At 40.5% G+C, this 21803-nt stretch overlaps 1 protein-coding gene across 5 annotated transcripts in view; it reads left to right on the forward strand.

Moving 5' to 3' along the window:
• Positions 1 to 21803, forward strand: part of tsga10 (testis specific, 10) — a 124660-nt gene that overhangs the window by 63440 nt on the left and 39417 nt on the right. For 4 of the 5 annotated variants that reach the window (XM_069891848.1, XM_069891849.1, XM_069891851.1 and 1 more), the window contains 5 exons: positions 1878 to 1993; positions 5670 to 5824; positions 6373 to 6428; positions 12501 to 12669; positions 17856 to 17972. In XM_069891848.1, coding sequence (XP_069747949.1) covers positions 1878 to 1993; positions 5670 to 5824; positions 6373 to 6428; positions 12501 to 12669; positions 17856 to 17972 — 613 coding nt within the window. The remainder of the gene's footprint in view (positions 1 to 1877; positions 1994 to 5669; positions 5825 to 6372; positions 6429 to 12500; positions 12670 to 17855; positions 17973 to 21803) is intronic. The other variant, XM_069891850.1, reaches the window with a different exon arrangement.

The following is a 21803-nucleotide window of genomic DNA, read 5'->3' on the forward strand; positions in this document are numbered from 1 at the left end:
AAACCTTGTACTTGTTCAATTGTCATTTAATTATTCTACTTTTACGTGCCTCTGCTACTTCCTCCGGCAGCTTGTTCCATAAAACCACCACACCCTTTTGTGAAGAAGTGTTCCTCTGGTCTGGCCCCTTTAAAAATTTTCCCCTATCACCTTTAATCTGTGACTTCCCATTTTTGATTCCTCTCCCTTGGGAAAAAGACTATGACCTTGTCTAACTAAGCCCCTCATGCTAATAAATTATTATTAGCATTCCAGTGCATACCCATCTTACTCTGATTTCCTCTACTGTTTTTCTCAAATTAACTTCTTGCTCCTGCTTCAGCACCAAAATGGGTCAAAGGAAATTCATTAATTATAACCCATGTGATTGATTGTCAATCCATTCTCCTGTTCCTATTAGAGGCCTAAATTTGCTTAGCACAATAAGGGCTATCCTCTGTTAACCTAGTATGGTTAGGTGGACTTCAAACGGATCTTTGCTCTTTAATTGTTGGTCTCCCTAAATGTAACATACCGTTCTTATCAATACCAAAACTGTCCCTTATTTGATTAAAAGATAAAAATTTACCCTCTTTAAAACAATCTCCCAAATTTTCCACACCTTTAAATCTCCAATGTAATAAACTTCGATTGTGTATTGAAAAAGAAATAAGTTGATTATTAATGAGTAGCAATTATGAAATGAAAAGATTCAAATCACAACTAGAACTTGTAAGATGAAATGTTGCTCTTTGAGTCACAATGGAGCCATGTGGGAGGCTGAGGTCGGAATGAAACTGGATTGGAAAATTGAAGGGTGAGCAAGCTTTGCATGATGCTTGCTGGTGTAATCCAATAATCCATGTATTATTTTTTTCCCTATAACTATGCTTATTCAAAAATACATGGATTGAACACAGATCCTTTTTGGAAGTAGATACAATGGTAGTGTTAAGGGGCTTTGAGATGGACATATGAATATGCAGAGGGATATGTGTTGTATATAATTATGTTTGACATAGACACTTGAGCTGTACTGTTCTGTATTCTACATTCTGTGAGGCTGGAAGAAATGTTTAAGGGCCAAAATGTTGGTGAAGTTGAATAAATAGGTGTACATCTTTGATTCTGTGCTTGGAAATTCTATTTACATGTAGAACTTTCTGGAAAGTATTTGAGAGCAGGAATTTGGAATAAATCGTCCTTACCTAATTGTGGTTAATTGGAAAAATTGTGGTACATTCAAGCCTCAGTTGTGGAATAAATCAAAGATGGAACCCATTCTAATTCATCCTACATCAGAGAATATTTAATGCTCACTCTTCATATCACATAAAAATTTCTGCATAATACCAGAATTTTTGCTTTTGTTACTCAAATTGGAAATCTTTCCAAATAATAATTATTCTTGGTCAACATTGTTATGCTGCCTAGTATTGATCCTGAACATGGCTTTTGATTTTGAGTCTTTCTTCCCATCTCTAAATTGAAAGTTGTTCATATTTTCTTTGTATTCTATTTTCTTCAATATCTCTCTTCAATTCTCCTCTGAAGATTTTCCAGTCATTGTAATTTGTATAATGTTGATGTCAGCTTTGTACTTCTCTGATTCATATGTAGGACGACATTTGCTAAATTGCCATTATAATGAAAATGTTTGCCTGTAGTGCAGCAAGCACACACAAATAACTGCTGGAAAAAGACCAGGTCATCTATTTTTATTGTGCTGATGTTGAGTGAACATTACCTTCGTGTGGACAATTCTTCAGATGAAAATATAAATTATGTCAAATTTTAAACGGGCTTTGAAATTTCGCAGAAATATGTATGACTAGTAATCAGCATTGACCTTGTGCTCTCGCAACGATAATTATGTTATTGGGAAATTTTTATTGCAGATTATTAATGGATCAGGCAGAGGATAATCTTGCCGAAACCCAGAGATGCCTCTCGCTAAAAACTTCTGATCTACAATTTGAACAGGACAAAAATGTTCGTCAGAGTGAAAAAATTGGTAATTCCAAATATTCCTTTAACTTTAGAAAAAATTTAACATAATCCTGTTTTTATTTATATATATATATATATATAAGATATTTTTCCTTAATGGATTCAAAAAATAAGAAAAAAAACTTCAGAGTTGTCACTGTGCATCTGTGATGCATCATTACGGTGGTCAATCGTTGGCTGAATTTTAGCCCTGCAGGTGGTTGTTACCATTACCTTAACAATTATTCTAAGCACACGAGTCTGTGTTGTGTGTGTAAATTTAAGAAAAGTTCTTTGGTTCACAGTTCAATCTCGCTTCTTAATCCTCCAAGTTCACTAGTTGTAGCCAATTATTATACTGTGCACAGAATTTAACATGTATAAAATTCACCAGGCTTTGGTGCTCGAAAGGTAAATGTTTACCGCTCAGGAAGGTTCTCGTAGGGTTTGCAGAGAGAGATTTGTTGTTCCAGGATTTCCTCAACTGAGGTACCACCATTAGTCACCTCAATGTCTTGCTGATGAAACTTGCCCCATCAGGGTTCTCCAAATTATAATCTCTTTCTTCAGGCTACCACAGAGTTCCTTTCTGTTCCACTTATTCCAAGAGAAACATCAGACAGATAGCACTTCCAGACATCTGCCATTCTGGAGTTTTCTGTTTCAGTTCCAGCTTCCTGGCTTGCACTGTTCAGCTGACTCTCACTTTCTCTCATTTGAGATACCAACTGCCAGAAAGCCCATGTGACTCTCTCACTTGCAAAACCCCTGACCTTCTCCAGCAAACAATAGGAGTTAGTCTTCTTGGTCAAGATGCTGTCTTTAGGTAAACAAAAACCCAGGAATGACCTTTCTGTGATTCTGTCAAAACTCTTTCAAAGAGCTTTTAACAGCCAGAGTGTCTCCTGCTTGTTGCTTTAATGATGTCATTTCAATTAGCACCTACTTGTGAAATGTGCACAGTATTCTCCATAGTTTCTGTAAATTCACTGAATATGAATTCTTCAATATTTCAAATAAGATCTGTTTTAAAGTCTGTGTATGTATGTAACCTACTCTAATTTTATCAATTTATCTCCCAAATATTCCATTACAATATACACATTTCAATAGAGATTAATAACCAGTAATTAAGAATTTTTTTTCCTCCAATTCTTCTAAAACAGTGGTTTTCAAACTTTGTCTTCCCACTCACATAACAGTGCCATCTGGGAATCAATACTTACATTTCTTAATTCAGATGGACAAGAAACCTGCAGATGCTGTGGTCTAGTGCATTACACAAAAGTGCTGGAGAAACTCAGCAGGTTATGCAACATCCATAAAGAGCACAAGGCAGTCAACATTTTGGGCCTGAGCCCTTTTCTTGGAGCACTGAAAATAAGGCAGACTCCTGAATAAAAATGTGGGGGAGGGGAAGGGGTAGGTGCATAGATTAACAGGCAAATAGGTGGGATGAGGAATAGGGGAATAAAGCTGAGAAGTGATTAGGAAGAGGAAAAAGAAGGGTAGCTCTCTGATCGGAGAAGGAAGTGAAAGGCTAGGGAGCTGGAGGAAGGGAGACAGAAAAATGCAGTTACTTTGTTGTCGTAGAAGATATACTAGAGAATAAAGGTTCTCATGAAAATAATGAACTGAGGAAATTATTCATCAAAAATATTACTAAAGAAGTTGAGCTTGAAGCTAATGAATCCCATGGACCCAATGATTTACAAGCCAGTGTTTTGAAAGAGGTGGTTTTGGAGATGTTATCAGTCTTCCAAAGTTCCATAAATTCTGTGAATGTTCTTGTGATTTAGTAGTAGGATTGACTCCACATTTAGTTTTTTTTAAAATTAGAGAAAATGGGAACCATTCACCTGTTAGCCTGAGGTCAGTAGATTCTTTTTCTTTGGCTTGGCTTCATGGACGAAGATTTATGGAGGGGTAAATGTCCACGTCAGCTGCAGGTTCGTTTGTGGCTGACAAAGTCCAATGCGGGACAGGCAGACACGTCAGCTACAGGCTCGCTTGTGGCTGACAAGTCCGATGCGGGACAGGCAGACACGGTTGCAGTGGTTGCAGGGGAAAATTTGTTGGTTGGGGTTGGGTGTTGGGTTTTTCCTCCTTTGTCTTTTGTCAGTGAGGTGGGCTCTGCGGTCTTCTTCAAAGGAGGTTGCTGCCCGCCGAACTGTGAGGAGCCAAGATGCACGGTTTGAGGCGATATCAGCCCACTGGCGGTGGTCAGTGTGGCAGGCACCAAGAGATTTCTTTAGGCTGTCCTTGTACCTCTTCTTTGGTGCACCTCTGTCACGGTGGCCAGTGGCGAGCTCGCCATATAACACGATCTTTGGGAGGCGATGGTCCTCCATTCTGGAGACGTGACATACCCAGCGCAGTTGGATCTTCAACAGCGTGGACTCGATGCTGTCGACCTCTGCCATCTCGAGTACTTCGATGTTAGTGATGAAGTCGCTCCAATGAATGTTGAGGATGGAGCGGAGACAACGCTGGTGGAAGCGTTCTAGGACCGTAGGTGATGCCGGTGATGATTCGGAGCCGAACAGGAGTGTGGGTATGACAACGGCTCTGTATACGCTAATCTTTGTGCGGTTTTCCATTTGGTTGTTTTTCCAGCCTCTTTTGTGTAGTCTTCCAAAGGCGCTATTTGCCTTGGCGAGTCTGTGGTCTATCTCGTTGTCGATCCTTGATATAATAGCAGGACACTTTGAAAAAGACTGGCAGGTTCAGCAGAATCAACATGAAAAAGAAAATCAAGTTTGACTAATCTGCAGGAAGTTTGAGCTTTTGTTGGATCAGAGCTTGAGACACAGATTTTCACAATTCTATGAAAATGATTTGTCTGAGGAGAGACTAAACACTATATTTACAAGGTTACTGATGGATGGTGAGAATGGAGGAGGGTTGAGAAGCTGAGCAGAATATAATGTTGAAAACTGTGAGGTTATCCACTTTGGTGCACGTAACAGAAAAGCAAATGATTTGTTGAATGGAGAGAGTGTAGGGAGTGTTAACATTCAAAGTGATCTCTATCTGCTTGTTATGCAAGTTGCTGAAGGCCAACATGCAGGTGGAGCGAGCAGCTAACAGAAAAAATTGAAGGTTTGAATACAGGAATAAGGAATTCCTATTGCAGTTTCATGGTATGAAGATCACACCTGGAACAAGTGGTCATCTTACCTAAGAACGGATGTACTTGCCATTGAGAAATGCAGCAAGGATTCACTGGACTAATTCCAGGGTAGGTGTTGAAGACTGAGTTATGATAAGGTACTTAAGAGGATAGCGAACCTTTGGAATTCTCTAGAGTCTTAGTTGTTGGGTTCAATTGAAAGGCACTTTTTGTGTGAAGAGAATCAAGGAAAGTTTTTTAGGGATGAAGTTGAAAAATGGTGCTGAAGTAGATCAGTCATGATCTTGATGGAATGGGAGAGCAAGCTCAAAGGGCTAGCTGGCCTGCTTCTGGCCTCTGTTTCTTGTGCTCTTCTTATTTGGTTATCAACAAGTCATAATAGATTTCAAGGTAAAGAAGTTGGCATTTCTAGATCTTAATATTTTTAATGATATGAGCAAAATTGTAACTGAAGTGCTCTTAAGAGATATATTTTTGAACAATTGCAATCAAAATATATTTGACAAATTGTCATCACAATTTAAAAATTGGATGAATCTAAGTAAGGTTCAAAATCTCATCCCAATAGATGATCTGAATAGGCAGATTACTACACTTCAGGATGAAATCGGCTTCGCTCGATCCAGTGTATATGAACTTGATAAACAAAAGAACAGTTTGCAAGAGCTAGTTGATGAAAAAACCAAAAAGATTGCTTCTCTGGAAGAAAGTCTTCACCAGAAAGTAAGTGATTTTTAAAAGAGCTATTACTTTTGTATGGTGATCAGACTACATCTTTCGTTGCTTTCCATTATAATATTACAGAATTTCAAAGTTGTCATAACTTTTTAGTTTATACTAACATGATGAGGGCAAATACAAAGCACCAGCAGGATAATTAATTTCAAAGAATGGATGAGAAAACTCTGAGTGAAGCTGGGTAATCATTATTCTATTGTGATTGTTCATTTAGTTTTGGGACCCAAATAGTTTCCAACTGAGTTAGCCGATAGAGAAGACGACTTCTTGCTCATTACCCCCTCAAACTTGGAAGGGATGATGCAAATATTGGCAGAAACTTGGATGGGAGAATTTTGGGAAAGCTTGAAGTTAAATGCTTCAAACCTCCCCCCACCACCTGTTTTGCTGTTTTACAAGCATTTCCTCTATTCCACAATTTAAGTAGAAGGGTACCACAGCATCTATAAAATTTCAAACTTTTGAATGTTTGCACTATGGTACTAAGTGAACTATACACAAAGTTTGAATTTTTCTATTACTTGTTTCCAAAGAAAAAGAACATTGCAGATAACCAACTGAACATAAGTGAACTGGAGGCAACAGTTGAGTAAGTACTAAGATGTTTAAATGAAATGCAACATTTAAAATTTTATATGGTGCAATTTTATTCCAGAGGATCATAATGCTTCTCCAAATCTATTGTTGTATTCCTTTTTAACATCAGGTATTCAAGGGTGAAGGGAACAATGTCAGATTTCTATGTATGTTGCTAATTCAAAACGAGATGGAATAGTGAAAAAGGGAGTTGATGTAAAGAGTCTTCAAAGGATCGTAGATAAGCTAACTGAATAGGCAAGAATACGGCAGATAAAATATGATGAGGAAAAATATGAGGTCATCTACTTCAGTGCATGAAACAGGAAAAAAGTATTTAGATAGTGATAGGTTGTGAAATGTTAATGTTCAAAGGCTTTGTACACAAAGCATTGAAAGCTCATGCATATGCCATGAGCATTTGGGAAAGTAAATTATTTGTTGGCATTTATCATGAGGGGATTTGAGAGCAGGATCTAGATGTCTTATTGCATTTTTGTTGGGAACTCATGACACCTGGACCATAGGTGTTCAGTTAATCGGGTAATGAAGCATCACAGCCATCTATAGTGTTCGCCCTCACTTTGTAGGCTGTAATGGGCTGCACTCCCTGCCACAGCTAGCATGTACCTGTTTCTGTCTCTAGCTTCCTCCAGAATTGCCACTTTGCTTCATAGATGGCCTTCCTCAGGTTGTACTTGGACTTCTTGTAAAGGTTGTGATCCCTGGCCTTAAACGCCCTTATTATTGCTCTCAGCAGGTTGCACATTTTCTGATTCATCCAGTCTTCTGGTTGGGGAACTCCCAGTATATGCGCATCGGCACACACTCATCCAAGTAGGCCATGATGAAGTCAGAGACACTTGTTGCATATTCATTCAATTCTATGGACGAGTTCTTGAATATATTTTAGTCCAGATTCAAAGCAGTCCTGAGACGCTCCTCTACCTCCATACTTCTGCCATCTTCAGCACTGGTGCTGTGGTCCTCGGTCACTGCTAGTATGTAAACTTGGCCATTCCATAAACCAAATTATTAACGTGCAGCATAAAAAAGAATTGGTCCCAACACTGACCCCTGTGGAACACCACTAGCAACTAGTACCCAGTCAGAATATGATCCTTGTATACCAGCTCTCTGGTTCCTGACAATCAGCCAATGCTCTACCCTTGCTTGTATGCTTCCTGTTATAGCATGGGCTCATATTTTAAGTTGCCTCATGTGCAACATCTTGTAAAATGCCTTCTGAAAATTCAGTTACACAACATCCATTGCATCTCCCTCTTCCAGCCTGTTTGTCACTTCCTCAAAGAATTACAATATGTTTATCAGGCTGATTGTTGCTTCATCAAAGAATTCCAATATGTCTGTCTGCTGCCTCCCTTGTTGAATAGTGGGGTGACATTTGTGATTTTTCAATTCCTCCTGGACCATGCCAGAATCTATTGATTCCTGAAAGATTACCAATGCCTCCACAATCTCTACCGCTACCTCTTTCAGGACCTTCTGCCCTGAGACAATTCAGCTTTCTGAGCACCTTCTCCCTTGAAATAGTAACTGCACTCACTTCACTGTCCCTGATGCCCTTCAGCATCTGGCACACTGCTAGCTAGTGTCTTCCACCATGGAGACTTGCAAAATATTAATTTAGTTCCTCCGCCATATCCTTGTCTCCCATTATTATTTCTCCGGTGTCATTTTCTAGTGGTCCTATATCTACTCTCACCGCTTTTGTTCTTTATATACTTTTTTTTGAAAATTTTAATTTTCCAAAACATAGCATCACATATGAAAAGACAATCCTTAATGTATTTACACTTTCTTTTAGTATAATTCATTTTTCAGTTACAAATACTATATCAGCTTGCTTGTAATTTCCTTCCCTCCCCCAGATTAAATAACTAAAACAATTAGTGATAAACAGAAAAATAGTAAAAAGAAAAAGAAAAGAAAAATTCAGTGTACCGCTAGTCTTTCTAATCTACTTCCACCTCTCTGAGGTGCTTCATTGTTGTCGTCTATGGGCTGTTGTTATAATTGCGCACCAAAGTGCTCTAGATAAGGTTGCCATATCTTGGCAAAAGTATTGGGTTGCGGGATATGTTAGAATAGTTATGGGTAAAATATATCTTTAAAAGATAGAGATTGTGGGGGTGTAGTTTGGGTTACATCTCACAGAGTAACACTTCACAAAAGTCATCTCATTTAAAATGCAATGAGTTTGCTGGAGAGACAATGGAACTGCTTTGGAAAGGACTTCAAAAGAGGAGATGCAAATGGAACATAATGTGGATCATATTCAGGCTCAGATACTGATCAGATCTTTCAAAAATTGGTTTAGAGCCTTGGGAGAGGTTTTTTTTACAAGTAAGTAGAGAGAGGAAAAAACAAATAGGTGATTTTTCTTTTGGAGAGAGAGAGAGAGAAGTCAGTTCTACAGTAGTAGTTAAGGCTGCAAAATGGCAAGCTGGCAGGCTTGTTAAAAAAACCCATTTTGTAGACTAGTTCTGAGCTCAGCCTGTTCAAAACTTGTGTAGTGCTTACAAGAGGAAATGGCTGAAATAAGGGAAATGAGAGGAATTCTGTGGTGACCTGGAAGAAGAGATTATCATTTGGAAAACCCATGATGGGGCAAGACACTGATTGGAGGAAATCAGTTTGTGTGTGTCCAACGAGCAACAAAATTCTCTCTGAAACCAACAAAAACCTTCCTGAGCGGTAACCATTTAACTTTTAAGTACTAGAGCCTGGAGGAAAATATAAATCTTGAACTCTGCACAAAGTATGAGAATTACCTGATTAGTGGAGTAGTGAAAAGTGAATGATTGCACAGTGAAACGGATAACTTTTCTGAACATACGCACATTTTATACGTGCGCTTAGAATTAGAAGGGGTTAACTTCATAGTAATAAGTTAAAGATTGATCCTGTTATTATGTTTAAGGAAAATTAAAAGCAACTTTGTTTAAGTAACCATTGTCTTGGTGAATTTCTATTGCTGCTAGGCTTTAGAGTCCTCTGGGCTTGTAATAAGGGGCACACTGTTGTGCATCTCCATGGTCCATCAAGTGATGAGCAGGGGGATTTGGACTTCCAGGTGATCACAATGCATTTTTTTGCTACTGACGGGGAAATTTAGAATTTAGTTAATGTTCTGCCCACATCCTCTAGGTTTCCCTATCAATACAGCTCCGGATCCAGCAGGGTCTGTTCCCATAATCCTAGGTAAAATATTAGATATTTTCAACCAAAAGGGTCTCACCTTCAGGGAGGTCGATGTGGAGTATATAAGGATACCAATTTCTAACCCATACCTGAAGCATATTTTTGATATCTCTGATTTTCCTTTATGTAATTTTTGTGGTGTGAGATATAATTGGTGTAAGAAATTATATTGTACCAATCTTAATCTGCCATTGATCACCGATGTTACCCTACATAAATCTGATGAACATTCTTCATCGATCATTATTCACAAATCAGACTGCCACTTCTCCCTTGATGTTTGCGGGCGCTGTTTTGGGTTTTTACTTTGAAATACAAAGTATATTCTGGATATAAATTTGGGAGCTCCTCCCAGTTGAAGTAGCCCTTCCACCTCATCCCCTTCAGGTGGGGTCATGGTAGGGCCCCATTTTTCCCTCAGGAAGGATCTTAACTGTAAAAAGTAGTGCCTGCTCCCTCTCTTAACTGTAACCCAACTACCCTCTACCTCAGTGGTTCTCAACCTTTTTCTTTCCACTCACATACCCCATTAAGAATTCCCTATGCCATAGGTGTTCTGTGATTAGTAAAAGATTGCTTAAGGTGGTATGTGGGTGGAAAGAAAAAGTTTGAAAACTACTGATTTAATCAACCTCAATTTTATTAGCCAGTGATTCTACGACACCCATCATATCGCTAATTGTCGGCACTGTTCTGCCACTTGCTGGCCCTCTGCCGTCATCCTGTCTCTCCTGTGCGGCAGCTCCGATGGCACTTGTCTCTGCTCATCAGTCTCCTCCATTTCCAGGACGGCTGATCTATTCTTCGTATCCATGCTGTGGTGGATTTTGGGCTTCGTTTTCTCCTTTTCCAGCATTTTTCAGTGAATTTACAGTAGTATGTTGAGGCACTCTTGGGGGGTCCGTCTGTTCAACTCCTCAACATCATGTGACCTCTGCTCTTTGTATAATTGAAGAAGCTTTTTGTATCCACTTTGATATTATTTGCTAGCCTCTTGATTCTTCATCTTTTCCCTCATGTTTTTTTAGCCACCTTCTGTAAGTTTTCCTACTTATTTTTGCTTCCTTGTATGCTTTTTGCTTTCACATTAGTTTGACTTCCCCAGTCAGCCACAGTTGTGACATTTTTCTATTTGAATAGTTCCTGTTCTTTTGGTATGTATTTGTCTTCCACCTTTCCCATTTCTTGCAGAAACTCCATCCTTTGCAGTTCTGCCATCTTCCCTATTCGTGCCCCCTTCCAATCTACTTTGGCCAGTTTCTCTGTCATGCTACTATAATTTCCTTTACTCCACTGTAATACCGACACATCTGACTTTTTCTGCTTGTTAAATCTCAAATTGAACTCAATCGTATAGTGATCACTGTCCCCTTAATAGTTCCTTTACCTGAACATCCCGAATAACCTCAGGTGCATTACACAACACCCAATCCAGTTCAGCCGATCCCCTTGTAGACTCATCTACAAAATCTCTCTTGAGATTCAGTCCCAACCTGGTTTTTCCAATCTACTTGTATGTTAAAATCCCACATGACTACCATAACATTGTCCTTGTGTCACACTTTTGCTATCTGCTTTTGCAAAATGTTGTCCACATCCCAGCTACTGTTTGGAGGTCAATACAACAGCCAACAGTTTTTTTTTTTAACCTTTGCTATTTCTTAACTTAACCTGCAATGAATCTATATCTTCTTATCCCATGTCTCCTCCTTCTAATGCTTTAATATGGTTCCTTACCAATAGAGCCACACCACCACCTCTCCTTACCTGTCTATCTTTTCGATGCACTGAATCCTAGGATATTCAGCCTCCAATGACGTCCATCCTTTAGCCACAACTTTGTGATCATACCTCCAATCTGTAGCTGTAATACAAGGTCATTCACTTCTATGCTGCATGCATTTAGATACAAAACCCTTGGCCCCTTATTTGTTACATTTGACTCTTGTATCCCTGTGGCATTGCAATGCATCCCCATTAACTGTAGCTTTGCCTTATCCACCTGTCCTTCCACACCAACTCCCTACCAGCTGTTCCTACTCTTTTTCTGTTCCTTTACTTTGGTTCTCATCCCCTTCCCCCCCACCCCGGGTGAATCCACTTTAACCCCACCCACCCAAAAAAAAATTATCAAACTTCCTTGCCAGAATACTGGCTTCCCCTAACTTCAGGTACAACCCATGTGTACAGGTCACTCCCTCTCCATGCTTATCTACAGAGAAATTCTCTAACTTTGATATCGCTGAGCAGAATTTTGCAATGTTGAATCAGATAGTCATACCTTTTTCTGTTCTCACATTTTGAGAGGATCTGTACAATCTAAATAGTAAGGCAATTTGAATAATTCAAATGAATTCTCTGCAACCAATCCCATTATCAACATTAGCTGTGCAATATAGTAATAATAACACGATCCAAAATTTCCACAGATTTTGATTAGAAAGTGTAGATGACAAAGGTCCAAGTTACTCTTCTTCAGCCTTGATCTAGCATTGTGAAAAGCTGAAATGTTTCAACTTAACCATGTATGGCAAATAAAGACATTTGTTTATATCCTTGATATTCATGCCATTTCCAAACTGGAGTTCAGATATCAATAGCACAGGGATAAGGTATTACTGAAATTCTGTCCGTCTTCTATTGATGGGTGTGAATGAAATCCCTAATATTTTGATTAGGCTATCACACGTTTTCAGTCTTGATTAATAGAATTAGACATCTCAATGATGTTATGGATGAACATATTTCAGTACCAACCACATAACTAATGTTGCCCTATATTTAATAGAGTCATCGCATTAGGTATGAATGAGCCACAATTCTGGCATTAACTTAGCCTGAATATGTTCTGACTTCATAGCCAATTGAATGAATTTCTCAACAATAAGGAAAATGAAACTTCCAATCTGCAACGGCAATATGATTCCATCAGGTCTGAACTAACCGAAGTAAGCCAGTTGAGAGAAAATGCTGTTCGTGAAAATAACCACCTGCACGAACAGCTATCAAAACTAAAATATGACCATCAGGTAAGAATAGGAAAATAGTTGTTGTAAAAATAGTTGATTTGTAAGTGGAGCTATCTTCAAATATTTCTTGAAAATGCAAATTGTTGATGTGTAGACAATTCAATAATTGCCTTGCAGTCATATATCATCAAGTTGACGACTGTGCCAGACTACTGTAATGGCAGCACTGCCGCTGGTGTGGACCCTGCTCTTGCGCATGGTCCATCTGCCCAGTCCAACTGCCATCAGGTCCATAGAGGCATTAGATGGCCTGCAAATGGAGCCAACTGTGGTTTTATTTGACAATCCTACAACTGCAGGGTCTGCACCCAAGATGGTAATGCCTATTATCGACAGCAGCAGTGAGGGATTGCAGACTCTTGAGAAGCAGAGGACTAACGCAGGGCACCAGAAAATGAGAAGACCACTCCATTTGAGAAGGAACAGAGGAGACCACCTTTCTGACGGTGACCACAGAGGTAGACCAGTGAGGGGTTCTGCGGGCTGTTGGAGACTCGAGATGAGGAACCTACACAGGCTGCTGGCTGCTAGCATCTATGGTCAAGAGATTCACACCAGGCAGCGGACTACTGGAAACTGGCCAAAGTGGCACCAGGTATTGGAATTGGCAGGCGAGAAGGTGCCGAGGGTGCTAAAGGTTTCCTGATCGTGTCTGAGGTTTGGATCTGGAGCTTGGGCTGCTGATGGTTTGGACTGGACTCTGTTTGGCTGTGAGAACTGTGGAAGCACTGGAGGTGAATCCACAGACACTTGGTGACTCTGAGGGATCTCTCTTTTGCTTCTCTTTCTCTGACTGTAAGAGGTGCTTCGGGCAATTTCTGCTGATGGCGAATCTGTCTGCTTTACGGCAGACTAAAGCGAATTTCATGTAGTATTTCACTGTTTTTATTAATGACAACAAATGGAATCTTGAATAGTTTCTCAACTGCAAATGTCAAAAAAGAAGATACAAATAGCCAAAATTAAGGTTTTCTATCTTGTGTTGTGGCTTCATTTTTTTTAAAAGCAAGATTTTTCAGGAAGTTGACCATATTTAAAATATTTTTCTGTAGATCAATATGTGGATGTTCAAAATGAGTTTGGAGACTACTTCATATGTAGTCATATGTTTAGCACCACCTAACTAAACACTGTTGCTGGCACAATAGAAAGAGAGATTTAGTACGAATGGTCTTCGCCTTTCTAAGATTCAGTGGGCTTCTGTAATTTGTACCCAATCAACTGGTGTTAAGAAGACACGAGGAAAAACAAAATAAAATGCACCAGTTTTCTAAGATGCATCCATAGTATGCAAGCACAAGATCTCTACCTGACCCACAAATATCTGACAAGTTCCTGAACCCTTAGCTGATTGTGCCTTGGCAGTAAGTGTTGATCTAAGAACTTATGGCTTGATGAACCATTTTGTTCTGCACCAGTTATGGGAAGCATTGTTTAACTGGAGAGCATTTTATGAATTTGCATAAATGAAGTACAGTTTATAAGAAAAAATCATTTGCACTTGTATCTGGACATGCACGTTGCTATTACTCTGACCACACATCAAAGCAATCAAGTCAGTATGATATAAGTGGATTCTTTTCCAATTTGTAAATTTAGAATCTCAGTTCTGTTTCTGATTGAATAATGCCACATTAGAGTTTCATTGTACCTGTCTTAAACTTTGTTCAGTGCAAGAATAGAATGCAGCTTTATGCTGTGACTTTGACATGAGGGATAATTATTTTGCCCCTCCACTGTTATTTATTTATTTTTCACGTCAAACACAAATATCCTCTGGATCTTGTGTCTAATTAAATAGTCCATTTGTAAGTTTGATCCTTCTTGAAGACCTAGGTTAAGCATGCTAAGGAAAGTTGCCTTAAATATTTATTTCAATAGCATGAAAAGTGATAAAACTTTAAAGAATACACATGCCAGTTGTGATCTTTGTCATTTTATTTGAATGTGGCACTATTAATGTGTTAAATTATTCACAATTACCTAAGCAAATGAAATGAGCACCCAGGATACAATTCCAATGTTTTTGGCTTATAATGGTAGAGTTCTAATTACTATGATTGTTGGAGTTGGGAGTTCAGTGCAGCTGGAGCGGAGGTTCAGTACGACAATAATTGCTGGAGCGGGAGATTGGATGCTTTCTGAGCCACGTGGCCTGGAGGGAGGTAAGCACTGCCATAACCGCACATCAACACAATGAGACGCTGTGAGTCCCGGCGAAGAATGCGAGTTTGAGGGGCATGGACACGATGTGTCTCACAGTGAGGCCCAATGGCGGTGAGCAGAGGCAGTGGAGGTGAGAACTGGTAGCGGACAAGGAGGAATCGAGTGGTCTGTGTGAGAAGAGGGCTCAAAGCCCAGGGCTGGTGGGGCCCGATGGAGCAGTGGTAGCCGCGCAGTGAAGCCCAGGCTACTGAGACGTGGTCTAATTTTGTGGTAGAACATAATAGTTATAAAATATTAGAAATAGTTTTGTTGATAGTGTATCACGATTTTCAGTGATCTGGAGCTTTGCTCAATTGCTACAAGGGAGTCAGGGAGGAATTTTCCAAAGATTTTTCCTGTAATTGGCTGCAGGTTTTTACCTTTGGTTCTTTTTGCCTCCCCCAGGAGCCACACTACCAGCATAAATAGGCAGAGAGTAGTGGTATTGTAGTGACAGAGAGCAGGGTAGAGAGAGCAAGTGTAAGCTTGTATGATGTGGATTATTAAAGAAGTCATTCGTTTCCCTGATGACTACATTTGCAAGAACTGCATCCAGCTGATGCCCCTGACAAGCGTGTTGAGCTTTAGAGCAGGCAGTGGATAAACTCCAGAGTATTCGGGAGGCAGCAGGTGTGATAGATAGAAGTTATAGGGACACTATTACACCTAAGAAACAGGTAGTGCAGTAGTTCTCAACCTTTTTCTTTACACTCACATACCACTTTAAGTAATCCCTATGCCATAGGTGCTCTGTGATTAGTAAGGGATTGCTTAAGGTGGTATGTGAGTAGGAAGGGAAAGTTGAGAATCACTGCTCTAGACCCAATTGTTACTGAAATGTTTTGCTTGAAAAAAATTGTTATTGGGCCATTTCCTTTGGAGTTATGAAACCGTGCACATGATAAGTCAATTAGGTACGATTAAAACAGAGGTTTTCAAACTTTCCACCCACATACCATCTTAAGCAATCCCTTACTAATGACAAAGCACCTATGGCATAGGGATTACTTAAAGTGGTATGTAAGTAGAAAGAAAAAGGTTGAGAACCACTGAGGTAGAGGGTAGTTGGGTTACATTTTGGAGAGGGAGTAGGCACATAGATCAGGACTCCCCCTGAAAAACAAGTATACTGTTTTGAATACTATTGAGGGGAATAACCTTCTGCAAACAAGCCATAGCAAACAGGTCTTTGGCATGGAGTTTGGTGCTGTGGTTAAGAAGGGAAGGGGGAAAAAAGAGGCGGGCTGTAGTGATAGGGGATTCCATAGTTGGGAAGTTTTTTGGAGTAGATCAGGAATCCCAGATGGTATATTATCTCCCTGGTGCCAGGGTATGGATATCTCAGATCAAGTTCACAACATTCTTAGGTGGGAGGGTGATTTGCCAGATGTCGTGGTCCACGACCAATGACATAGGTAGAAAGGGTGAGGAGGACCTGCAAGGAGAGTCCAGGGAGTTAGGTTGAAGAAGAGGACCTCCAGGGTAGTGATCTCAGATTGTTTCCCATGCGACATGCTGGAGATAATAGGAAAAGGAGAATAAGGCATCTTAACACGTAGCCGGAGACATGGTGTAGGAGGGAGGTCTTCAAGATCACTGGCCTGTGTTTTAGGGAAGGTGGGATCTGTACCGATAGGATAGATTGCATCTGAATGGGAATGGGATTAAATTCCTTGTGGGTAGGTTTGTTTGTCTTGTTCCGATGAGCTTAAACTAGATTTGAAAGGGAAGGGGATAGGCTAGAGTAGTTAGTGAGGAAGAGGAGGGTAAAAGTCATGTGAGGATTGCATGTAGAGACAAAAATTATAGGTTTGTACATGATAAAAAATTTTACATAAATTTTCTCAAGTGTGTATTTTAATGCAAGGTGTATTGTGAGAAAGGCTGACAATCTTAGGGCATGGATTGACACGTGGGATTATGATAATGTTGCTATCAGTGAGACTTGGTTGCAAGATGGGTAGACTGGCATCTTAATGTTCTGGGGTTCTGTTGCTTCAGACGTGATAAAGGGAGAGGGATGAAAGGGGTTGGAGTGGCATTGCTAGTAAGGGAAAATATCTCAGCTGGGCGAAGTCAGGACAGCCAGGAGGACTTGTCCACAGAGGCCATGGGGTGGAGTTGAGGAATGGGAAAGGTGTGACCACACTGATAGGGTTGTATTATAGGCCACCCAATAGTCAGAGAGAATTGGAGGAACAAATCTGTAGAGAGGGAGCAGACTGATGTAAGAAGCTGAATGTTGTGATAGTGGGAGATTTTGACAGCGATTCCCATACTGTAGAAGAGCTGGATGGCTTGGAGTTTGTGAAATGTGTTTTCTAAATCAGTGCATAGAGGAACCAACGAGAGAAGATGCACTTAATCTACTATTAGGAAATGAGACAGATCAGGATATAAATGTATGTGAAAGTGAACATTTTGGGTCCAGTGACCATAATGTAATTTGCTTCAAGTTATTTGTGGAAAAGGACGTCTGGTCCTTGTGTTGGGATTCTAAATAGGAGTAAGACAAATTTTGTGGCAATGAGAAGGATCTAGGAAGAGTGGATTGGGATATGTTATTTTATGGCAAGGAAATTGCTTTCAATGGAGAAATCTTGAGAGTGCAGAGTTTGCATCTTCCTGTTAGGATTAAAGGCAAAATTACCAGGCATAGAGAACCATGGTTTTCAAGGGATATTGGCGATATGGTTAAGAAAAAGGAGATGTATAGCAAAAGTATAGGCAGCAAGGAACTAATGAGGTACTTGAAGAGTACAAAAAAAAGCAAGAAAATATTCCAGAAAGAAATCAGGAAGGTGAAAAGAAGAGATGAGGTTGCTCTGGCAGATAATATGAAGGTAAACCCGGAGGGGTTCTATGTATATTAAGAGTAAAAGGATAGAAAGGACAAAATTGGTCCCCTAGAGGATCAGAATGGTCAACTATGTGTGGAGCCTCACACAAAGGGGGAGATATTAAATGTTTTTTTGCATCAGTATTTACTCAGGAACCTGGCACAGTGCATGAGGAAAGAAGGGGAAACAAACAGAAGAGCCATGGAGCAGATGGAGAGTGAGGAGGAAGAGGTTCTTGTTGCCTTACAGCGAATAAAGGTAGATAAATCACCTGGGCCGGAAATGATATTCTCTCAGACCTTGAAAGAGACAAGTGTAGAAATTTCAGGGGGCTTGGCTGATGTATTCAAAATGTCCTTGGCCACAGGTGAGGTACCAGAGGATTGGAGGGTAGCTCATGTTGTTCTGTTGTTTAAAAAGGGTTCCAAAAATAAACCAGATAGGTTTAGGCCGGTGAGCATGATGTCAATGGTGGGTAAATTGTTGGAGGGAATTCTGAGAGACAGGATATATAGGTATTTGGACAGTCATAGGCTGGTTTTGTGTGTGTGGTAGGTCATGTTTAATTAATCTTGTAGAGTCTTTTGAGGAGGTTACCAGGAAGGTAGATGAGTGAAGGGCTGTGGATATTGTCAACATGGACTTCAGTAAAGCCTTTGACAATGGCCCACATGGGAAGTTAGTTCAGAAGGTTCAGTCACTGGATATTCAGGGCAAGGTTGTAAACTGGATTCGAAATTGGCTATGTGAGAGAAGACGGAGGGTGGGAGTGGATGGATGCTTCTCAGAATGAAGGCCTGACTAGTGGTGTGCCTCAGGGATCCATTGTTGTTTGTTGTACAGGTACACGATCCTTTATCCGGACATCTAAAATCCGGAAAACTCCAAAATCCGGCAAGTGGGGACCGGCGGTCAGGGGAGACAGCCAGGTGGTCGGGCAGTCGGGGGAGGTGGCCGGGCGAGACATTCGGGGGAGGCGGGGGTAGACTGCCGGGCAGCCAAGGAACTTGGTTGGGCCAGGTGGCCGAGGGACCGGAGGTTGGGGGAGGCGGCTGAGGAACCGGCAGTTGGGGAGGCGGCGGGCAACTGGAAAGGGGTGAGGGTGGATAGGGCAGCACAATTCGGGTGGGCTTTCTGAAATCGGGAAAAATCTGAAATTCGGAACACACTGTCCCTCAAGGGTTCCGGATAAAGGATCTTGTACCTGTATGTATCTACGATCTGGGTAATGATGACGTAAATTGGATCAGCAAGTTTGCTGATGACACAAAGATGGGAAGCGTTGTGGACAGCAAGGAATATTTTCAAAGCTTGCAGAGGGATCTGGACCAATTGGGAGAATGGGCGAAAAAAAAAGACGGATGGAGTTTAATGCAGACAAGTGTGAGGGGATGCATTTTTGAAAGGCAAACCAAGGTAGGAAATATACAGTTAATGATAGGTCACTGAGGAGTGCAGAGGAGCAGAGAGACCTGGGAATACAAATAATTATTCCTTGAAGGTGGGGTCGCATGTGGACAGGTTTGTAAAGAATGCTTTGGGTATCTTAGCCTTTATAAATCAAAGTATTGAGTATAGGAGTTTGGACGTTATGTTGAAGTTGTTTAAGACTTTGTTGAGGCCAAATTTGGAATATTGTGTGCAGTTCTGAGTTCCTAACTACAGGAAGGATATCAATAAGATTGAAAGAGAGCAGAGAAGATTTACTCGGATGCTATTTGGTCTTCAGGAGTGGAGGGAAAGATTAAACAGGTTAAGACTTTATTCCTTGGAGCAAAGAAGAATGAGAGGAGATTTGAGAAAAGTTTACAATATTTTGAGAGATATAGACACAGTGGATGCAAGTAGGCTTTTTCCACAGATTGAGGGAGATAAATGCAGGATGTCATAGTTTTAAGATGAAAGGGGAAAGGTTTAGGGGGAACATTATGGGGAAGTTCTTCACTCAGAGTGGTGGGAGTGTGGTTAATGCGGGCTCGATTGTGTGTTTTAAGAATAAATTAGATGGGTACATAGATGGGAAAGGCCTGGAGGGTTATGGAATGGGAGCAGGTCAAGGTCAGTGAGACTAAGGAGATGATGGTTGGCATAGACTAGAGGAGCCAAATGGCCTCTTTTCTTTGCCATAGCATTCTATGGTTGTACTGATTTAATATCTAAAAAAAATTGCTATGGCAGAAGTGGGTAAATGTAGCCATCTCGCTTTCTTGTGTTGCTGCAAAACAAATGAATGTTCAAACATTCCAGAACCTCAGGAAGGTAGATTCCCTCTAGAAAGCTCCTCACGAACAGCCACCTGTTTCCCTACCTCAGGAGCCACAAAGAACACAACATGTGGACGACTGAAATCCATCATAATTAGCATATCTTGGCCTCTCTTTGAAGAAAGACCTGGACTAGATGAGAAAAACTGCAGAATTCATGTATTTAACTATAAAATCAAGGCTTTTCTGGATTGAAAATTAACTCCAGATTCCCAGCCAACCTCAAACCCCTCCTTTTCACCTGCTGCTACAGCAGGTCTGTGGCAGATGTAATCTCCCTGGCTCAACACTCATTCCTGAAATATCAGGACAACAAGGGCAAACTCAGCTCCCTATTAAAACCTCTGAGCACCCATGAATGTTTGGCTTAATATCAGTCCAATTCTATCTATGAAATTACGGATGACACCACCATCATAGGCCAGATCTCAAAAAAACAGAGTCGCAATGAGATAGAGAGACTAGTGGCTTGATACCAGGCCACTCATCCTCAGTCTCTGCAAGATTAAAGAGTTGGACATTGACATCTGGAAAAGTGATGGTGTCCACTCCCCTTTCTGAATCAAATAGTGCTAATGTCCAGATGGAAAAAAATCTTCAGGTTCCTCAGAGAAATCACCTCCAAAAACATTTCCTGGTCCACTCACATTGAGTGGACAAAAACATTTCCTGGTCCACTCACATTGATGTGATGACCAAGAAAAAACACCAGTACCTCTATTTCCTCAGAAGCCTGAGGAAATTTGGTGTGTCACACATCCTCTATGGATGCATGGTTGAAAGTATCCTATCAGAATGCATCACTGTGTAGAGATCTACTCCACACAAGACCGCAACAAGCTGCAGAAAGTTGCAAACAATGTTAAAACTCTCACAAAAACACCCAATCCATTGATTCCATCTACACTTCCTGCTTCCTAAGAAAAGCAGTGAACATATTAAAAGACTCATCCCACCCTGGTAGCAATCTCTTCAACATGCCTCCCATCAAGAAGGAGATTCACTTGTGAGATAATTCACCACCAGATTTAACATTTGCTTTCCTGTTGTTCTCAAAGTCTTAAAGGAACCATAGAATGCTACAGCATAGAAAACAAGCCATCCGGCCCTTCTAGTCTGTGCCGACTATTATTTCACTAGTCCCATTGACCTGCTTTAATTCAGTAGCCTTTCAGACCTCTCCCATCCATGTATTCTCCGCACTCAGTGCCCTATCATTAACTGTATATCTCCTACCCTGGTTTGCCCTTCAATAATGCATCACCTCACATTTGTCTGCATTAAATTCCATCTGCCTTTTTTTCGCCAATTCTCCCAGTTGGTCCAGATCCCTCTGCAAGCTTTGAAAATCTTCCTCACTGTCTACAACGCCTCCTATCTTTGTCATCAGCAAACTTGCTGATCCAATTCATCCCATTATCATCCAGATCATAGATATATACAACAAATAACAATGGTACCAATACAGATCCCTGAGGCATACCACTAATCACAGGCCTCCAGTCTGAGAATTAACCATCCACTACCACTCTCCATTTTTTTTCCCCCATGCAGCCAATTACAGATCCAATTTACAAGGTGTCCTTGAATATCCAGTGGCTGAACCTTCTGAACTAACCTCCCACGTCTGCTTTTGTTCTGTACTAACACTGCATTCTGTTCTGTGTTTTTATTGTGGTACTAAGACTGGTTTACAGTACATGTGGCAATAAATTAAGTCTCACCATGTTGCAAGACAAAAGAAAAAGCTGTTTTGGCATGTGAAGGCACAGAGCCAGAAGAAAATTAATGTCTTAAAGAACAGAGTAGAAAGAATGCAGGAGAC

Source organism: Narcine bancroftii, chromosome 7 (assembly GCF_036971445.1).
Source record: "Narcine bancroftii isolate sNarBan1 chromosome 7, sNarBan1.hap1, whole genome shotgun sequence".
In the NCBI taxonomy this organism is placed as follows: Eukaryota; Metazoa; Chordata; class Chondrichthyes; order Torpediniformes; family Narcinidae; genus Narcine; species Narcine bancroftii.